Here is a 13,174-nt window from a genome sequence, read left to right on the forward strand (position 1 = left end):
TTTGGAAAACATCCAGGATCCTGGCTTTTATTCCTTTCAGACCTTAATCCATCTTCTTCCTCCCTCCCACTCCCCAACCCCTTATATCTTTTTGGAACTTTCCACACCTTGTTAGGCAATTCAAATAAAGGGTGGGCAAAGAACATAACATGAAGAAAAAATATGGGTGAAACTAAAATTAATGAAATTGACTCATTAATTCTGGATCTAGAATTGGTATAGCTAGGAAGAAATTGAAACTCTTGGTAAAATATATTATTTTGTTATTGATAGTCATCAATGAATGAGTCATTATTTACCTAACAACACCTTGAATAACGTAATGCTTTATTTTTTTGTGTGATTATAAATAATTTACAAGATACTAATGTGCTTTTGTCATTTAGGTAGAAATAAATTTGCTTTGAAAGAAGAGATAATATCTGTACTGTTAGTCCCCATAGAGCTAGTCAAACTGATCATTCTCCCAACTCCCAAACCTTTAATGAACCAAGATAATAAAAATGTACCTGTCCTGCGGTGTCATACAGTCCGAGCAAGTGTTGCTTGCCTCCCACTGTCACAGTAACTAGGGGAGAAGAGAAGCGGAGAGTCCATAAATGCAAGCTTTAATCAAGAGATTTCCCATTCCATGCCGACATCTTCCCCGGGAAGCAAGACTCAGCGTATGCCTCACCCATGTATATTCTAAACCAAGTTGACAGCATGCTTTCCAAATGAAAGGCAATTTTGGGCTGCAGTGAGAGCAGATGGGCTGAGCCAAGTCCAAATTTCTCAACTGAGATGGCTATTATTGGTGCCACTAGGGTACTCTGTGGGCTGCTCATTGATTTTTATTAGGCTAGAATATGAAGCTCTTGAAGGAAGGGAACACTAGGCTCTTTCTTGGTTATGTTACTTTCTTCTTTGGTTTGAGCCACCTTTCAGGATAGAGAATTCTGTAAGCAACTGCTCTGTTAGAAGTGTCTCTTTGTTTTTATCTGTCTTGGACATGTTAATGAAACCATGTAAATGAATATTAACCCACCAGCATATTTTATCATTTATGCAGAGCTAATAATGAAAGAAGAAGGACTTAAAAAGTTTTTAAGAAGGGCTTAAAAATTTGTTTTAAAGTGTATTTTTATTAAACATTCCTGTGCTTCAGCTCAACAGATTCATTACAATTTTGGACCATAGTTGCAGGAGGAGATGTACAGATTCAGTTTCTCATACCTGAAGGATGTATATAGAGTGTAAGGTAGACAATTTGATTTACCCAGCAGGCTTCCTGCCTTACTAAGCAATTGTTTCTGAAAGTGAGAAGTAATAGAGACACCAACCACTCTGTGCATGTCTGGAAATGAAATAAAGTCTCAATTTGAGACTAAACAGAGATTGCCCAGATCAAATGCAAGAGTAATGCAATTCTCTTGGTGAATGGAAAGGGAACATTTAAACTTCCCCCAAAATAAGCTTTTTTAGAAAAAGGGAGTAAAATATGAAGGAGGATGTGAGTTTTCTTTAGTTTATTTAAAAATGTACAAATGTAAAGATGAGTTTTGCTTCTTCCTACTATTAGTTGTGCAGGAAATGAGGACTGAATAGCACTACCTTTATCACCACATCTCCTACATACGCTAGCTAGCCGAATTCTCTGGTCTGCTTCTCAGAGTTGCTGATTCAGTACTGATTTTCCTTTTGTTTTCAGGTTCATGGGCTACATGTATGCAAAGTACTTCTAAATGGCTCATTCTTTGAAAGGCATTTATTTAAAAGCACTGACTCCCTCAGACACTAGCGGCAATTTTTTCCAGTCTACTCAGATCAATGCGTGCAGCTTGGTAACATGGATACAGCTACTTAGATCAGCTTTTAAGTGTGTAACTTTAAGTGGTGAACCCAGCTCCATCCAATCCTGGTGACAAAGCTGACAGAAGAGGGGTTTTTAAACATTTTTACTTCCTTTCAGTCCTCAGGGTAGCAATGGAAATGATGGTGAGACTGCTGAGCCCAGAGCTTTGCCCTGTTACATTTTCCTCTTCCTGTGTGCTTTGAACCCAGTCAGATATTCCTGATGGCCTAAACGGTTTCTTTAATGACCAATTCACTACCTAGTCATAGATCAGGAATGAAGAAAATGGATCCAACCATTACAGCATGGAATTTCCTGCCTAGCGTGAGCCCAGTACATGCTGGTCAGGGCAGCTGCTTTGGAGACCCCCTTGGGCCGTCTCCCACGACCTACAGGCCCAGGGCCATCTGTGAAGCAAGCACCATAAGCCGAGTCATACTCACAGCCCCACTGGGTAATGCAAATATTCCTAGGCAATGGCCTGACCTTTGTCACTGGAGCCCTGAAGCTCCTGCTCCAATTTTCTCAGAGAACAACCAGTCCCTCCAGCCTGCTTTTCCTCAGGCCTCATCCTGTCCTCCCTTGGCAGCTTTGACTGTACCAGGCCCGATGAACACCAGCCCAGCAAGTTTGGGCTGCGGGCTGAGGCTGGGCACAGTCTTCTCTTCCTTGTCCCTTGCCTTCCTCAGGGAGTTACTGGGTTTCTGGACCGCGCTCAGTGTTTGGGAGTACAAAGACCAGACACATTCCTCCTGTCACGGAGCATTGGAGGGGAGTGGTTTGTTGGCAAAGCGGGTGCACGTGCAATGCTACGAGGGGCAGCGCGGAGGGGTGGGCGGCACACAGCCCCGGGAGTACTGCGCGTGGGTGGTGTGCATGCGCGTGCTGGTGGGTGTGGGAACATGCGGGGGGTAGGGTGCTGCTGCATAAGCGCACGCAGTGCGGGAGAGCCCAGGGTTTTCTGGAGGATGTGTCTATGCTGAGTGCCAAGGATGCCCAGGATTACCCAGGGGTGCTGGCGGAGGGACAGAGCGTGATTTTCGGGCTACCCAGGGTGCGCTTTGGGAATGGCGCTGAAGAGGTGGGCATGAAGGGGCGGACTTCTCTGAGTCACTAGTTTAGATATTATGAAGGCTTTGTTAAGAAAGTCCCAAATTCCTTTTTTCCACAAAGAAAGTGAAAGAGAAGGAATTAAAATAATTTCCTTAGGTTTAGGCAAAATAGTGGGAGGAAGAAGGATGACACTTTTGGGGTGGAAGTCATGTCGGTTTCAGCTCTCTGTGTATGTGGCCGCTGTTCTGTGTATGTGGCCAGCCCTCATGGAGGAATCCTAAAGGAAGGGGGCAGAGCTGGGCTCTTATCTCTGGAAAACACTTATTCTTTCTTCTCGGCTCTTTTTTTCTCCTATTTTATCAGAAGGAATGTAAGTGGATCACAATAGTTGATGCTAGAGAACATCAAGAGACAACCAGAGACAGATTCAAGCGTTATTCACATAATGTGGGGTTTGTGAATGGCTTTGTGAGTCCTTATAGTGGACTAGCAGTGGATGCCTTATTGTTTGCCAACCTGTATCCTATGAGGTGCCTTAATTTGGAAATGAATCAGTCACAACTGCACAGAAAGAAGATATGCTCTAAAATGAGAATGGTAAATGTAGTGAGGTTGAAAGAGCGGGATCGTTTAAGTCAGATGGTTCTGCATTTGAATTCTGTCTTTGCTGTTCACTATGTGAATGACCTTGGGAAAGTCTCCTAACATCTCTGAACCCCTCTTTTTTTATTTTTTAAAAAGGAGGATCACATCACTATCAAAGAGAGTCCTTGTGAGGAGGAAATTAAATGAGAAAATGTCTGGCACACAGCCCGGTCTGTAGTAGGGGCTAAACAATGACTGCCTTTCTGCCTTCAACAAATGTCTATTGAACTTCTTTTAAGGACAGGGGCCCGTCTGCCTTGCTCTCCACTGTATACTCAGTCACATTAACTGGCACAAAAATTCATAATATTTGTGAATTACTGGCCACTTTCTACCCTAAAGGATAGCTATTTAGATACATGTCTTACAGCTCCCACTGACAGGAAGACCCTGGAAAACAGAATTTCCATGCCCCATATCCCGCACAGTGCACAGCACAGTTCCTGGCATGTATAGCAGATGCTGAATACGCAGTACGGAAATGGAGATGGAGCACTGGGGGCAATGCGGGCAGAAGAAAGTCCTTTAAAATGTGCAGAGCTGCAAGCTTGAAGCTCCCTGGCAAGACACTAGCTGCTGGGAAGGCTGCAGCCAGCAAATCTGCCTGGCAGACAGTGGTCAGGCTCAAATCCCAGATCACCTTCTATTCTTGGAGCTACTTGAGTTGTTTTCTGAGCTTAGAGAGGTTTTAAAGGGAGTGGGTCAAATGATCTGCTAATGGCTCAGATGGTTCTCTCAACAAAGAATGAAAAGTCAGTGACCTGTTAAATATGTAAAATGAAATCCTTCTCCAGACCCATTAAACCTTTTGCTTCCTTGTGTTTCTTTGTTGTGCGTATTGGAGTGGTTAATTTTGTGCGTTGGAGTGAGGTGCTAATGAAGTCTCAGCCATGGGTTTGCTCTCTTGAGAGTTGGGTAGTGTCACCCAGACAGAAAATGTCCCAGGACCCGAACCTACTCCCCTCAGCTTTCAGTCACCTCATAAAACTGTCGTTGGAAAACCTGGATGAGGAAGTGTTGGTCATTCCTGTAAGTCAGCTCAGAGCATCGTCAGTCTAGCCCATCAGCAGCAGTAGGAACTTGGTTCAAAGCCCCTTCCATGTTGAGTGGTGAGCAGGCCATCTCATCTGTTACGAGCAGCCTTTTGAAGTCAATTTGATGGATATATTATGAATCCCAAAAATCGAATGGTGGAAATGCCCAGTCAGTTAGGAGGAAGCCCCCACGTTCCCAGCACATAGCCAGCTGTCTGCATCACTTACATCAAATATATTCTCTTTGGCAGGTAGGACGAAGCAGACATGGCTAGTTGTGTGGATGTGGTACCATAAAGGTGCCATTTTGGAGGAAGAAAAACTAGATTTTAGACATATTAAGAAATAGAATTTTAAGAAAATTAAAAACATGGCTCTCATGCAAATATAGGATGAGGACATGTTAAAGATTTATTAACTCATTAGTGAGAGAATCAGTAAGATGATAAATCTTGTTCAAAGACCATTTTGAAGAACTGGGCATTTATAGGTACTTAAAAAGCAAAATATTTATTAAGATGGCCAGGTTCAATAGAAAACTGGTTGTTGTCTGGTGGAACAGGTAACCTTTGGTTTTCTCTTTTCTACTAAACAGGAATTACTTGCTCTTTACACAACAGCAAATTTACCCAACAAAAATTTACAAGTTAACATGCAACTTCAGGAAATCTAAACTCTTATTAGTTAATAGCATAATCAAACAAAGGTATATTCCCCTAGATTATTTGTCCTTGTGGGGAGGAGGGTGTTAAACCAGATACTGAAAGGACTTTACATGCTCTTGGCCTTATAACCAAGTTTCAGTTAATTTTTCTTCTTTCTGAATTCAAGTCCATACTTTGCTACTTATTACTATGGCGAGATACTGAACAAGTCAGTAAGTTTTTCTCTCAACCGGAAAATGAACAAATTGTGTTTACCCTAAAGGGGGGTAAAAACTCTATAAACTGTTCAAAAGTTGGGGGTAATCATCACAACAGTTTGTCTGTGTCCAGGGGGCTGAAAGAAATGGAAAGTTTAAATGAAAATTCTCAATTCTGACCCTCAGCATGCTTGCTGACTGGGTATCTTCGGCAGCATCCACCGACATTTCCCATCTCTGAACTGACCCTCATGACCTACTCTTCCTTCTTTCTGGAAGATCCTGTCAGGGACAGTGACTCATCTAGCCTCAGTGTCCATTCTTAGAAGTTGCTTGTGTGTGTTTGTGATCTGGTTTAAGCCTCACAAAGGTGTATGTTCATTTTATAGGGACCAATTCAGAAGCATCTGTGGTGAGAGTCACCTCAAATTAAAATCAGTTAGAAAACAGTGTGAAACTAGAAATAGTCAGTTTTCCTAACTTATTTTTCTGACGGTTGTGAATTCCTTCCTGGTGGAATTTCATCCTTCCAACATAGACATTTTTCTTAATGCAGCTTGAAACCTTTCTCACCCATCTACCCTGGCTGCCTCAGTCGGCGCTGTTCCCTTCTTTACAAAGAATGCTTCTTGTTTCCCGAGTAGTGGGCACCCCCCCATCTTCCCCTATTCTGTGTGTGTGTGTGTGTGTGTGAAAGAAAAATTGCGTGGGGAAGTCTCTTATTTGATGTGCTGGTATGAAGTCCTGTTTCTGTAGAGCAAAGGCTGAGGAGAAAACTAAACAGGCTTCTTGAGAATCTGTTAGGACTCTGAGGGCTTTCTTTTGTTAGGTCTGGATATATTTGTCCTACAATAATGTGAGTTCCATTTGAATAGGGTAACACATATCTGCCAATCATCTCCCATCCCTGAGGACCTTTGTTTTCTCCTTAAGGTATGCCTTTTGTGACAGGGAATTTGGTTTGTAGCTGTTTCAAGTTGTAACCACCCCGGATTTTAAGGCGGCAGAATTGGCTGGAAGTCCTGGACTCACTGAGAATGAACCCTGGGACCTTAAGCAAGTCATGGTCCCTAAGTCTCACTTTTCTTAACTTGCTTACTTGCCAGAGTGAAGTTGCCTCGGTTTTGGGTGTGGGGTGGGTGTTCAAGAAAATTCTGCCTTGTCAGCGCTTGTTTGATGACCGAAGAGAGGAGGAGAAGGAGAGGGGGGAGCTTGCTCAGTTCTGGGACTTGGGGACCGGCTGCGGATGAGCTAAGCCAAACGCGGAGCCGCAGTTCCACGGCGTCCACATCCGGGAATTTCAGAGCCCTGCGTGGCCTCATGCTTCCTGCATCAGCATTGATTTGAGCTCCACACCCTGCCAGTTCTGCCTACTAAGTATCTCTAGAATCTTACTTCTCATCATCATCCTTGTAGCTCCCCCATGCAGCCTCTCAGGCCCAGCGTTGTCAAGGGCCAAAGGCTGCTAATGCGCACGCAGCTCTGCAGGATCCATCCTCGCTGCCCCCGCAGTTCATGCAGCTGTGGCTCTCAGTCATCTCCAAGAGAAAACCCAAATACCTTCCGAGCCAGTACAAAGTCCTTGTCATCTGGACACTGGTTTAAGTTATAAGCTGTCTTTAATTTTCCCCCTCCTGTGATCCAAACTTCTTGACTGTTACACTCATGATGCCTTTGTTTAAGCCGTTTCCTCTGGGATTCTGGAAAAGAAGTGTTGGAATCCTTTCCCCACACTTGTCAGCCTGGGAAACTCACTTCCATGATTCCTCCCTTATTCCCCCCCATACCTCAGGCCTCTTGCCGTGCTTACTTGCCCGCTGTTCCTTAAAATGCTGTGTATTATTTATTCTCGCGTCCCAGAGCCTAGCATGGGTCTGGCGTGTAGCTCAGTAAGTAGTGACTGAGTGACTGAAAAGAGCATTAAACTCCACCCAGACTGAAGCTTTTTTGCTTTTTTTGAGGCATCTGCTTTCTTTAGCTGAGTCCTTGGCATTTCCCAAGGGTCCCTTCTGAGCTTTTCTGGACACTAAATGGCAAGGTGGGGTCACCAGCAATGACATCCTGCACCAGAGCTGGTCTCTCCATTGTGCGAAGATGCCGTGGAGATGTGGTTTTGCTGGGTGGGATCTCAGACAGTGCTCAGGGCACTCTTCCACTTTTCCAGGCACTGTCACCAGCTACGGAGCTGCCAGACTCTAGGCCACTGGGGCAGGACTCCTGCCAAGATGTCCTGAGGCCCATGGGACTGTGGAAGCCATTGTAGCCCTGCATCCTGGCACTGGCCACGGAATACAAGGAAGCTGTCTTTTAATTAAGACTTTGGGACTAAGTGACCGAGTTGTAAGTGAAGCTTGCAGATGGAGGCTTGTGATTGGAAACCAGAACATGCTTTTTGCCCGATCCTCTATATAAAGAGATACTTAAAAAAAAGTCAGCTCCTTCAGATATATTCATGAATTGCTAGGAACTCACAATAATTGATCTGACATTAAGGAAGAGTAGAATAAATACCTAGTGTAGAGGTAGAAACTTTAAATTTTAGCCTTTAGATCCAGTGGTCTAATTGTTTCATGGCAGCTACCCAGGGTGGCTACACAGATTCCCTGGCTTCACACCCAACCCTGAAGATTTTTAGGAAATAGGTCTGGATGGGGCCCAGAGGTCTGGATTTTTGACAAGTTCTCCAAGAGAGTTATTAAGATCTGAACCTCAGTTTTCTCATCTTTAAGATGAGACTAATAATAATTCTTATGCTAGAGTATCCAATCCTCTTTAGACACGCTCGGTGAATATTAGATCAGGTAATATATAGGAAAAAATCTAAAATTTATAGAACTCTACACAGGTTTTTAAAATCATATCTGACACATAACACAGAAACAAGGCCATTTGTGTATAACAGCACTCTCCCCTCCTTGTCCAGAAATAGTCACTAAGGAAATTCAAACACCTAGGTGATGACAAAAGTGGAATAGTATGTTCCTGTCAAGGGTTTCCAAGGAATTATTAGGCTCATAAAAGTTCTATCAGGTACCAGCTATAACTAGTTAGAAAATATGATGGAAAATATCCTTTTCACAATAACAAAAAAACCTGTAAAGTATCTAGTAATGTGCAAGACCTTTATGAAGAAAAACGCTTTGCTGAGCTACATAAAAGAAGAAAAAGGGAAAAAAAGATCATGGTCTTGAGTGGGAAGCTCTGTATTATGAAGATGTTATACCTTCCCAGTTTAAAAAGTTTGAAGTAATTCTAATAGGATTTTTGAATTGGGAATATAGAGTGATTACCAGTTATATGGAAAATTGGTGGGAATAGCTAATAATTAAAAAAAGAATGACAGGATGACTGTGTTAATGGATGTTAATGTGTATTATAAAGTTAGACTAATTAAAGCAGTATAGTACCAGTACAAGAATTTGTGAAGCAGAACAGGAATCTCAGCCACAGAGCCTATGTTGCATATGTAAGGATTTATTGTATGATAAGTGGCCATGGGAAAAGATGAAGTATTCAGTGTATTGAATTTAGATAGTTGGGCATTATTTGGAACTAAAAAAAAAACCTTTGAAAATATAAAAATGTGTGAAGAAAACCATGAGGAAAATGACTGATATTTGACTTTAAAAAGAGAAAGGTAAATGTACTGGGAAATATGGTTACAATATAAGAGAGTGAAAGAAGGTTTATTATCTTTGATACGTAAGGGTGCATTCTAATCAATAAGAGTAATTATCTAAAAGAAAAGAAAAAAGAATATAGACAATTAAAAATACATTAAAGGCTAATGAATATTGGAGTAAAAAATATTCAAGTTAAATAAGACAATCTCTAGCCTATCGAACTGACAAGGAAGAAGAGAATGATACTCAGTGTTGGTGAATAAGCCAAGAAGACATGGCTGCTCATACATGGCTGGAAGTTTACTGACAAGCCATTTGGCAACAGAGATCAAAAGCCTAAATACGAGTCTACCTCTGACTCAGCAATGCTATTTCTGTAATGTATCCCTAGAAAAAATAATGCAAGTGCACAACAGTACATACATATAAGATTGTTCATCACCCAAGTGTTTATAATAAAGAAACAACCTAGATGTTCAGTATTGGGGGATTGGTCTTCATCAGTTGTGGACCAGCCTTACAATGTAACCCTTTCAAGAATTATGAGAAATGAGGTAAAATACTTGAGGGTTAATGTCTAGACAGTAGGAGATAATATTCTATATTGTATATGTAAAAATATTTGTAGGAAACACTTTTTCATTTCTTCCATACTTTGTCATCATGAATGTGTAAATCAGGAAAAAAAATGGTAGTTGGGTGCTCAGCAATTTTGGTTACTGTGTTGTTATTATCACTGTTGAATACAAATTGATTAAATGTCATGTAAGTTGTCTCCCATCATTTAAATACTGCCATTTCCTCTAGGTTCACTCTCTGATTTTGTCTTAGGCTTATTCAGATTTATTTTAGACTGTAGGAGCAAGCTTATATTTTTTACAAGTAGGAACCTGTGATGTCTGCTGCAATGGAGGCTTATAAACTGTGCAGTGAAGGGCAGCTCATCTTTCTCAGAGAATTATGATGAACTACTAATGTTCTACCTATCCTTGCTTTTTGAAGATACCAAGAAAATAGTGCACATTTGAAGATGCCGGGATCTGCCAAAATGTATTAGTTGTAAACCAAAAGAAGTATATGAGCTGTAAAGACAACACAGTAAATTCATGCTAAATATAGCCTTTTATTGAGGATGTCTAGGCATAGTGAGACAAACCAGCCTAGAGAATATTTAGAGTGTGTGTTTCTGCTCTAAATAACTTCTCTACCAAGTATTACAAGATAACTTGGAGAACACTAAGTGATTTTTCTCTGTTTTCTACTTTTGTGCATGGTGGTTGTCTTAGATGGTATTTAGTCATCTGCCCATTTGTTAGTCAGGATCCTGGAATTTTATGTTTGTGGATTTTTTCCCCTTTATTTATTTCATTTACTTTAGTATCTCCAACCAAAATAGGGTTTTTTCCAGCTTTAATTTTACTTTTTAATAACTGTCCAGAAATATTTATATTTAATATGATCAAAGGAGGATGTATATATGACAGTTGGAGAAAACAGTTCTTGGATCCTTTCTGCAGTAAATATCTGTGAGACATCTTGTAACTTTCTTGTTATGTGTTTTCTCAGAGTTTGTATAAAGTATCGCCTACCACTTTTATGTCCCCATTCACATATTTTTCCCTATTGTCTAAAAACAAAAGTGCATGGCTAGCCAGCCAGTCCTGTTAAGGAGAGGGTCATAGCCAGTAAAGGGATACATTGAACATCGCTACCATCACAATTTAGGCACTATTTTATTCAGAGCTAGAAAGATGTCCTGTGCAAGGGCTGGCACCTGAAATCAACTGGGTCAATGGATTAACAATCTGAGGCTGTGAATTCTTATTCTTGGCTTTGTTAATGCTTTTGTGTCAGGTTTTAGCTAAGGTATAATTAATCTAGTAGAGTTTCTGTGCATTTTAAAGGATTAAAAAAATGCAACAAACGTATAATAAGTGGGGAACCGTGAGATACTGTCTCAATGTGGTTTGACATTCACATTCTTAGTGTGGTTTCACTTTCAAGGATACATAACACTAACAACCAAAAGTCTTTATAAATCATTGAGAGATAAAGACACCCAAGGGGGATTGAAATCATAAACCACAGCACTACTTCTTAAAATCGTCATCTTCTCAGTATTTTTCATAGCCAGCCAACAGCCTTGAAGCTTTGCCCCTCCCCTCCATCCTTCACCAGCACACCTACAAATATTCTAGTCTTTCTGCCAACACAAGAAAGCCTTGGGCTTGACTGGCACTCTTCCCTTGGACTTTGGAGGAGAGCGAAGCTGAATACCAAAGGCACTTTCTCTCCCTAGCAGAAGTGGGAGAAGGGGTAGAAATGGGGGTAGGGAAATAGAGTAAAAATTCATAATTTAATACTCTTTCTTGTATCCCTGACACATTTGTAATGCAGCTCTTTGTTTTACAGGTCAAGAGGTCATTTTTGAAACTCTTAGGATATATCATGTCTTTCTCTTGGAACCCATGGACACTCAGTAGTTTAAACTACCACATTGTCAAGGACAGCATGGGTAGTTGGAACAGCAATCTCTATGAGGCCAGAAGGTTAAAGGCTCAAGGTTAGAAAAGGGAATAGAGATAAGATGATGGCCCTTTTGAGTCATCACTAATTGATAAGAAGCAAAATGAAGTGGTGCCGGTGGAAGCCGTGTGGATGCAGGATCGGGACTTTGTGAATATGGAGGGGTGGGGAATCATCTTCCCTAGGCCAGCACTCTACTTGTGAAGTTAGGTGTTCAGGACCTGGTGTGGCAGTGGAGCTGTGGAAGACTGGTACTCAGTGGCTGTGCTGGGAATGGCAGAGAAATCACACCACCAAAGAGGAGTAAAAAAAATGTCAAATTTGCTGGGGACACGATAGGGAGTGGGAGTGATAAAGAAGGAGAGGAAGGAAAGGGGCCTTGGGGAGGGAGTGGGTTGATCTAATTGGAATCAATCTTTGGAAGCCCAGTGTGGGCCCCACTCCAGAGTAGATTTCAGGAGCTGGTTCCATCTAGGCAGTTAGGCTATTTGGGCCTAGCTCAGAGCTTCTGTGACATTTCTAGGGTTGCCCTAAACTGACCTGGTCACCCACAAAGTTCTCTGACTTGTGTCCTCTTTCTTCTTCTCTCATTATTGACCTATGACCCTCAAACTGGGAAAACCCAAACCCAGTCTGGGGATTGTTAACTCCCAGTTTGAGCTGCTGGCTGTGGCAGAAATGCACATGGGCCTGGGCCTGGGCTCAGCTCTGGATTGCTGTCAAGGATGCCTGGGACTGGGCAGAGCAGGACAAACATCTCTTGTCACTTCTGTCTGGCTTGTTCCTTTCTGCATGGAATTTTATACCACAGAGGCCTGTCCTCCATGAGGTCTCAGGTGAAGGGAAAAGGGTAGACCGAGGACACTGCAGAAGACCGAAGTGCTGGCATTGTCAGGAAGGCTACATCAACCCCTGTCCAGTGCAGCTCTCGTGCCTCTCTCCCACCCCATCATGAATTTGTAGTAAGGGCTATGATGGTTAATTTTATTTTATGGTCTATGGGGTATCTAGATATTTGGCCAAACATTATCTTGGGGGTGTCTGTGATGGTTAATTTTATTTTATGGTCTATGGGGTATCTAGATATTTGGCCAAACATTATCTTGGGAGTGTCTGTGAGGGTGGTTTTGGATGAAGTTAACATTTTAATCAGTAGTAAAGTGGATTGCCCTCTGCAATGTGGGTAGGCCTCATCTAACCAGTTGGAGGCCTGAATAGAATAAGCAGACTGACCCTCCCCTGAGTGACAGAGAATTCTCCAGCCTACTGCCTTTGGACTCTGTCTGTACCACTAGCTTTCCTAGGTCTTGAGCCTGCTGTTCACACTGCAGATTTGGACCTCCTAGGCTTCAAAATCATGTGCATCAATTCTTTTTAATAAATCTCTCTTATTCTACATTTGCATCCTATTTGCTCTGTTTCTCTGGAGAACTCTGACTGTGTGAGAACCCAAGGGCTATGTGGTAGGATGCACAGTCTGATTTACAAGCTCTTAGCTAGAGAAGACAAGTGTCTAGGATAGTATTTGGCCCATTATAAGGATTCAACAAGTAGATAATAAATAAAAGGATATTTTTAGTCACTGTTTATTAGGTGA

At 41.9% G+C, this 13,174-nt stretch overlaps 1 protein-coding gene across 2 annotated transcripts in view; it reads right to left on the reverse strand.

Annotated features, from left to right (window-relative positions):
• The window catches only part of RHOJ (ras homolog family member J), an 84,508-nt gene that overhangs the window by 22,587 nt on the left and 48,747 nt on the right, over nucleotides 1–13,174 (reverse strand). For both annotated transcript variants that reach the window (XM_036896281.2, XM_036896282.2), the window contains exon 2: nucleotides 510–568. In XM_036896281.2, coding sequence (XP_036752176.1) covers nucleotides 510–568 — 59 coding nt within the window. The remainder of the gene's footprint in view (nucleotides 1–509; nucleotides 569–13,174) is intronic.

The sequence above is a fragment of the Manis pentadactyla genome, chromosome 11, assembly GCF_030020395.1.
Source record: "Manis pentadactyla isolate mManPen7 chromosome 11, mManPen7.hap1, whole genome shotgun sequence".
Lineage (NCBI taxonomy): Eukaryota > Metazoa > Chordata > Mammalia > Pholidota > Manidae > Manis > Manis pentadactyla.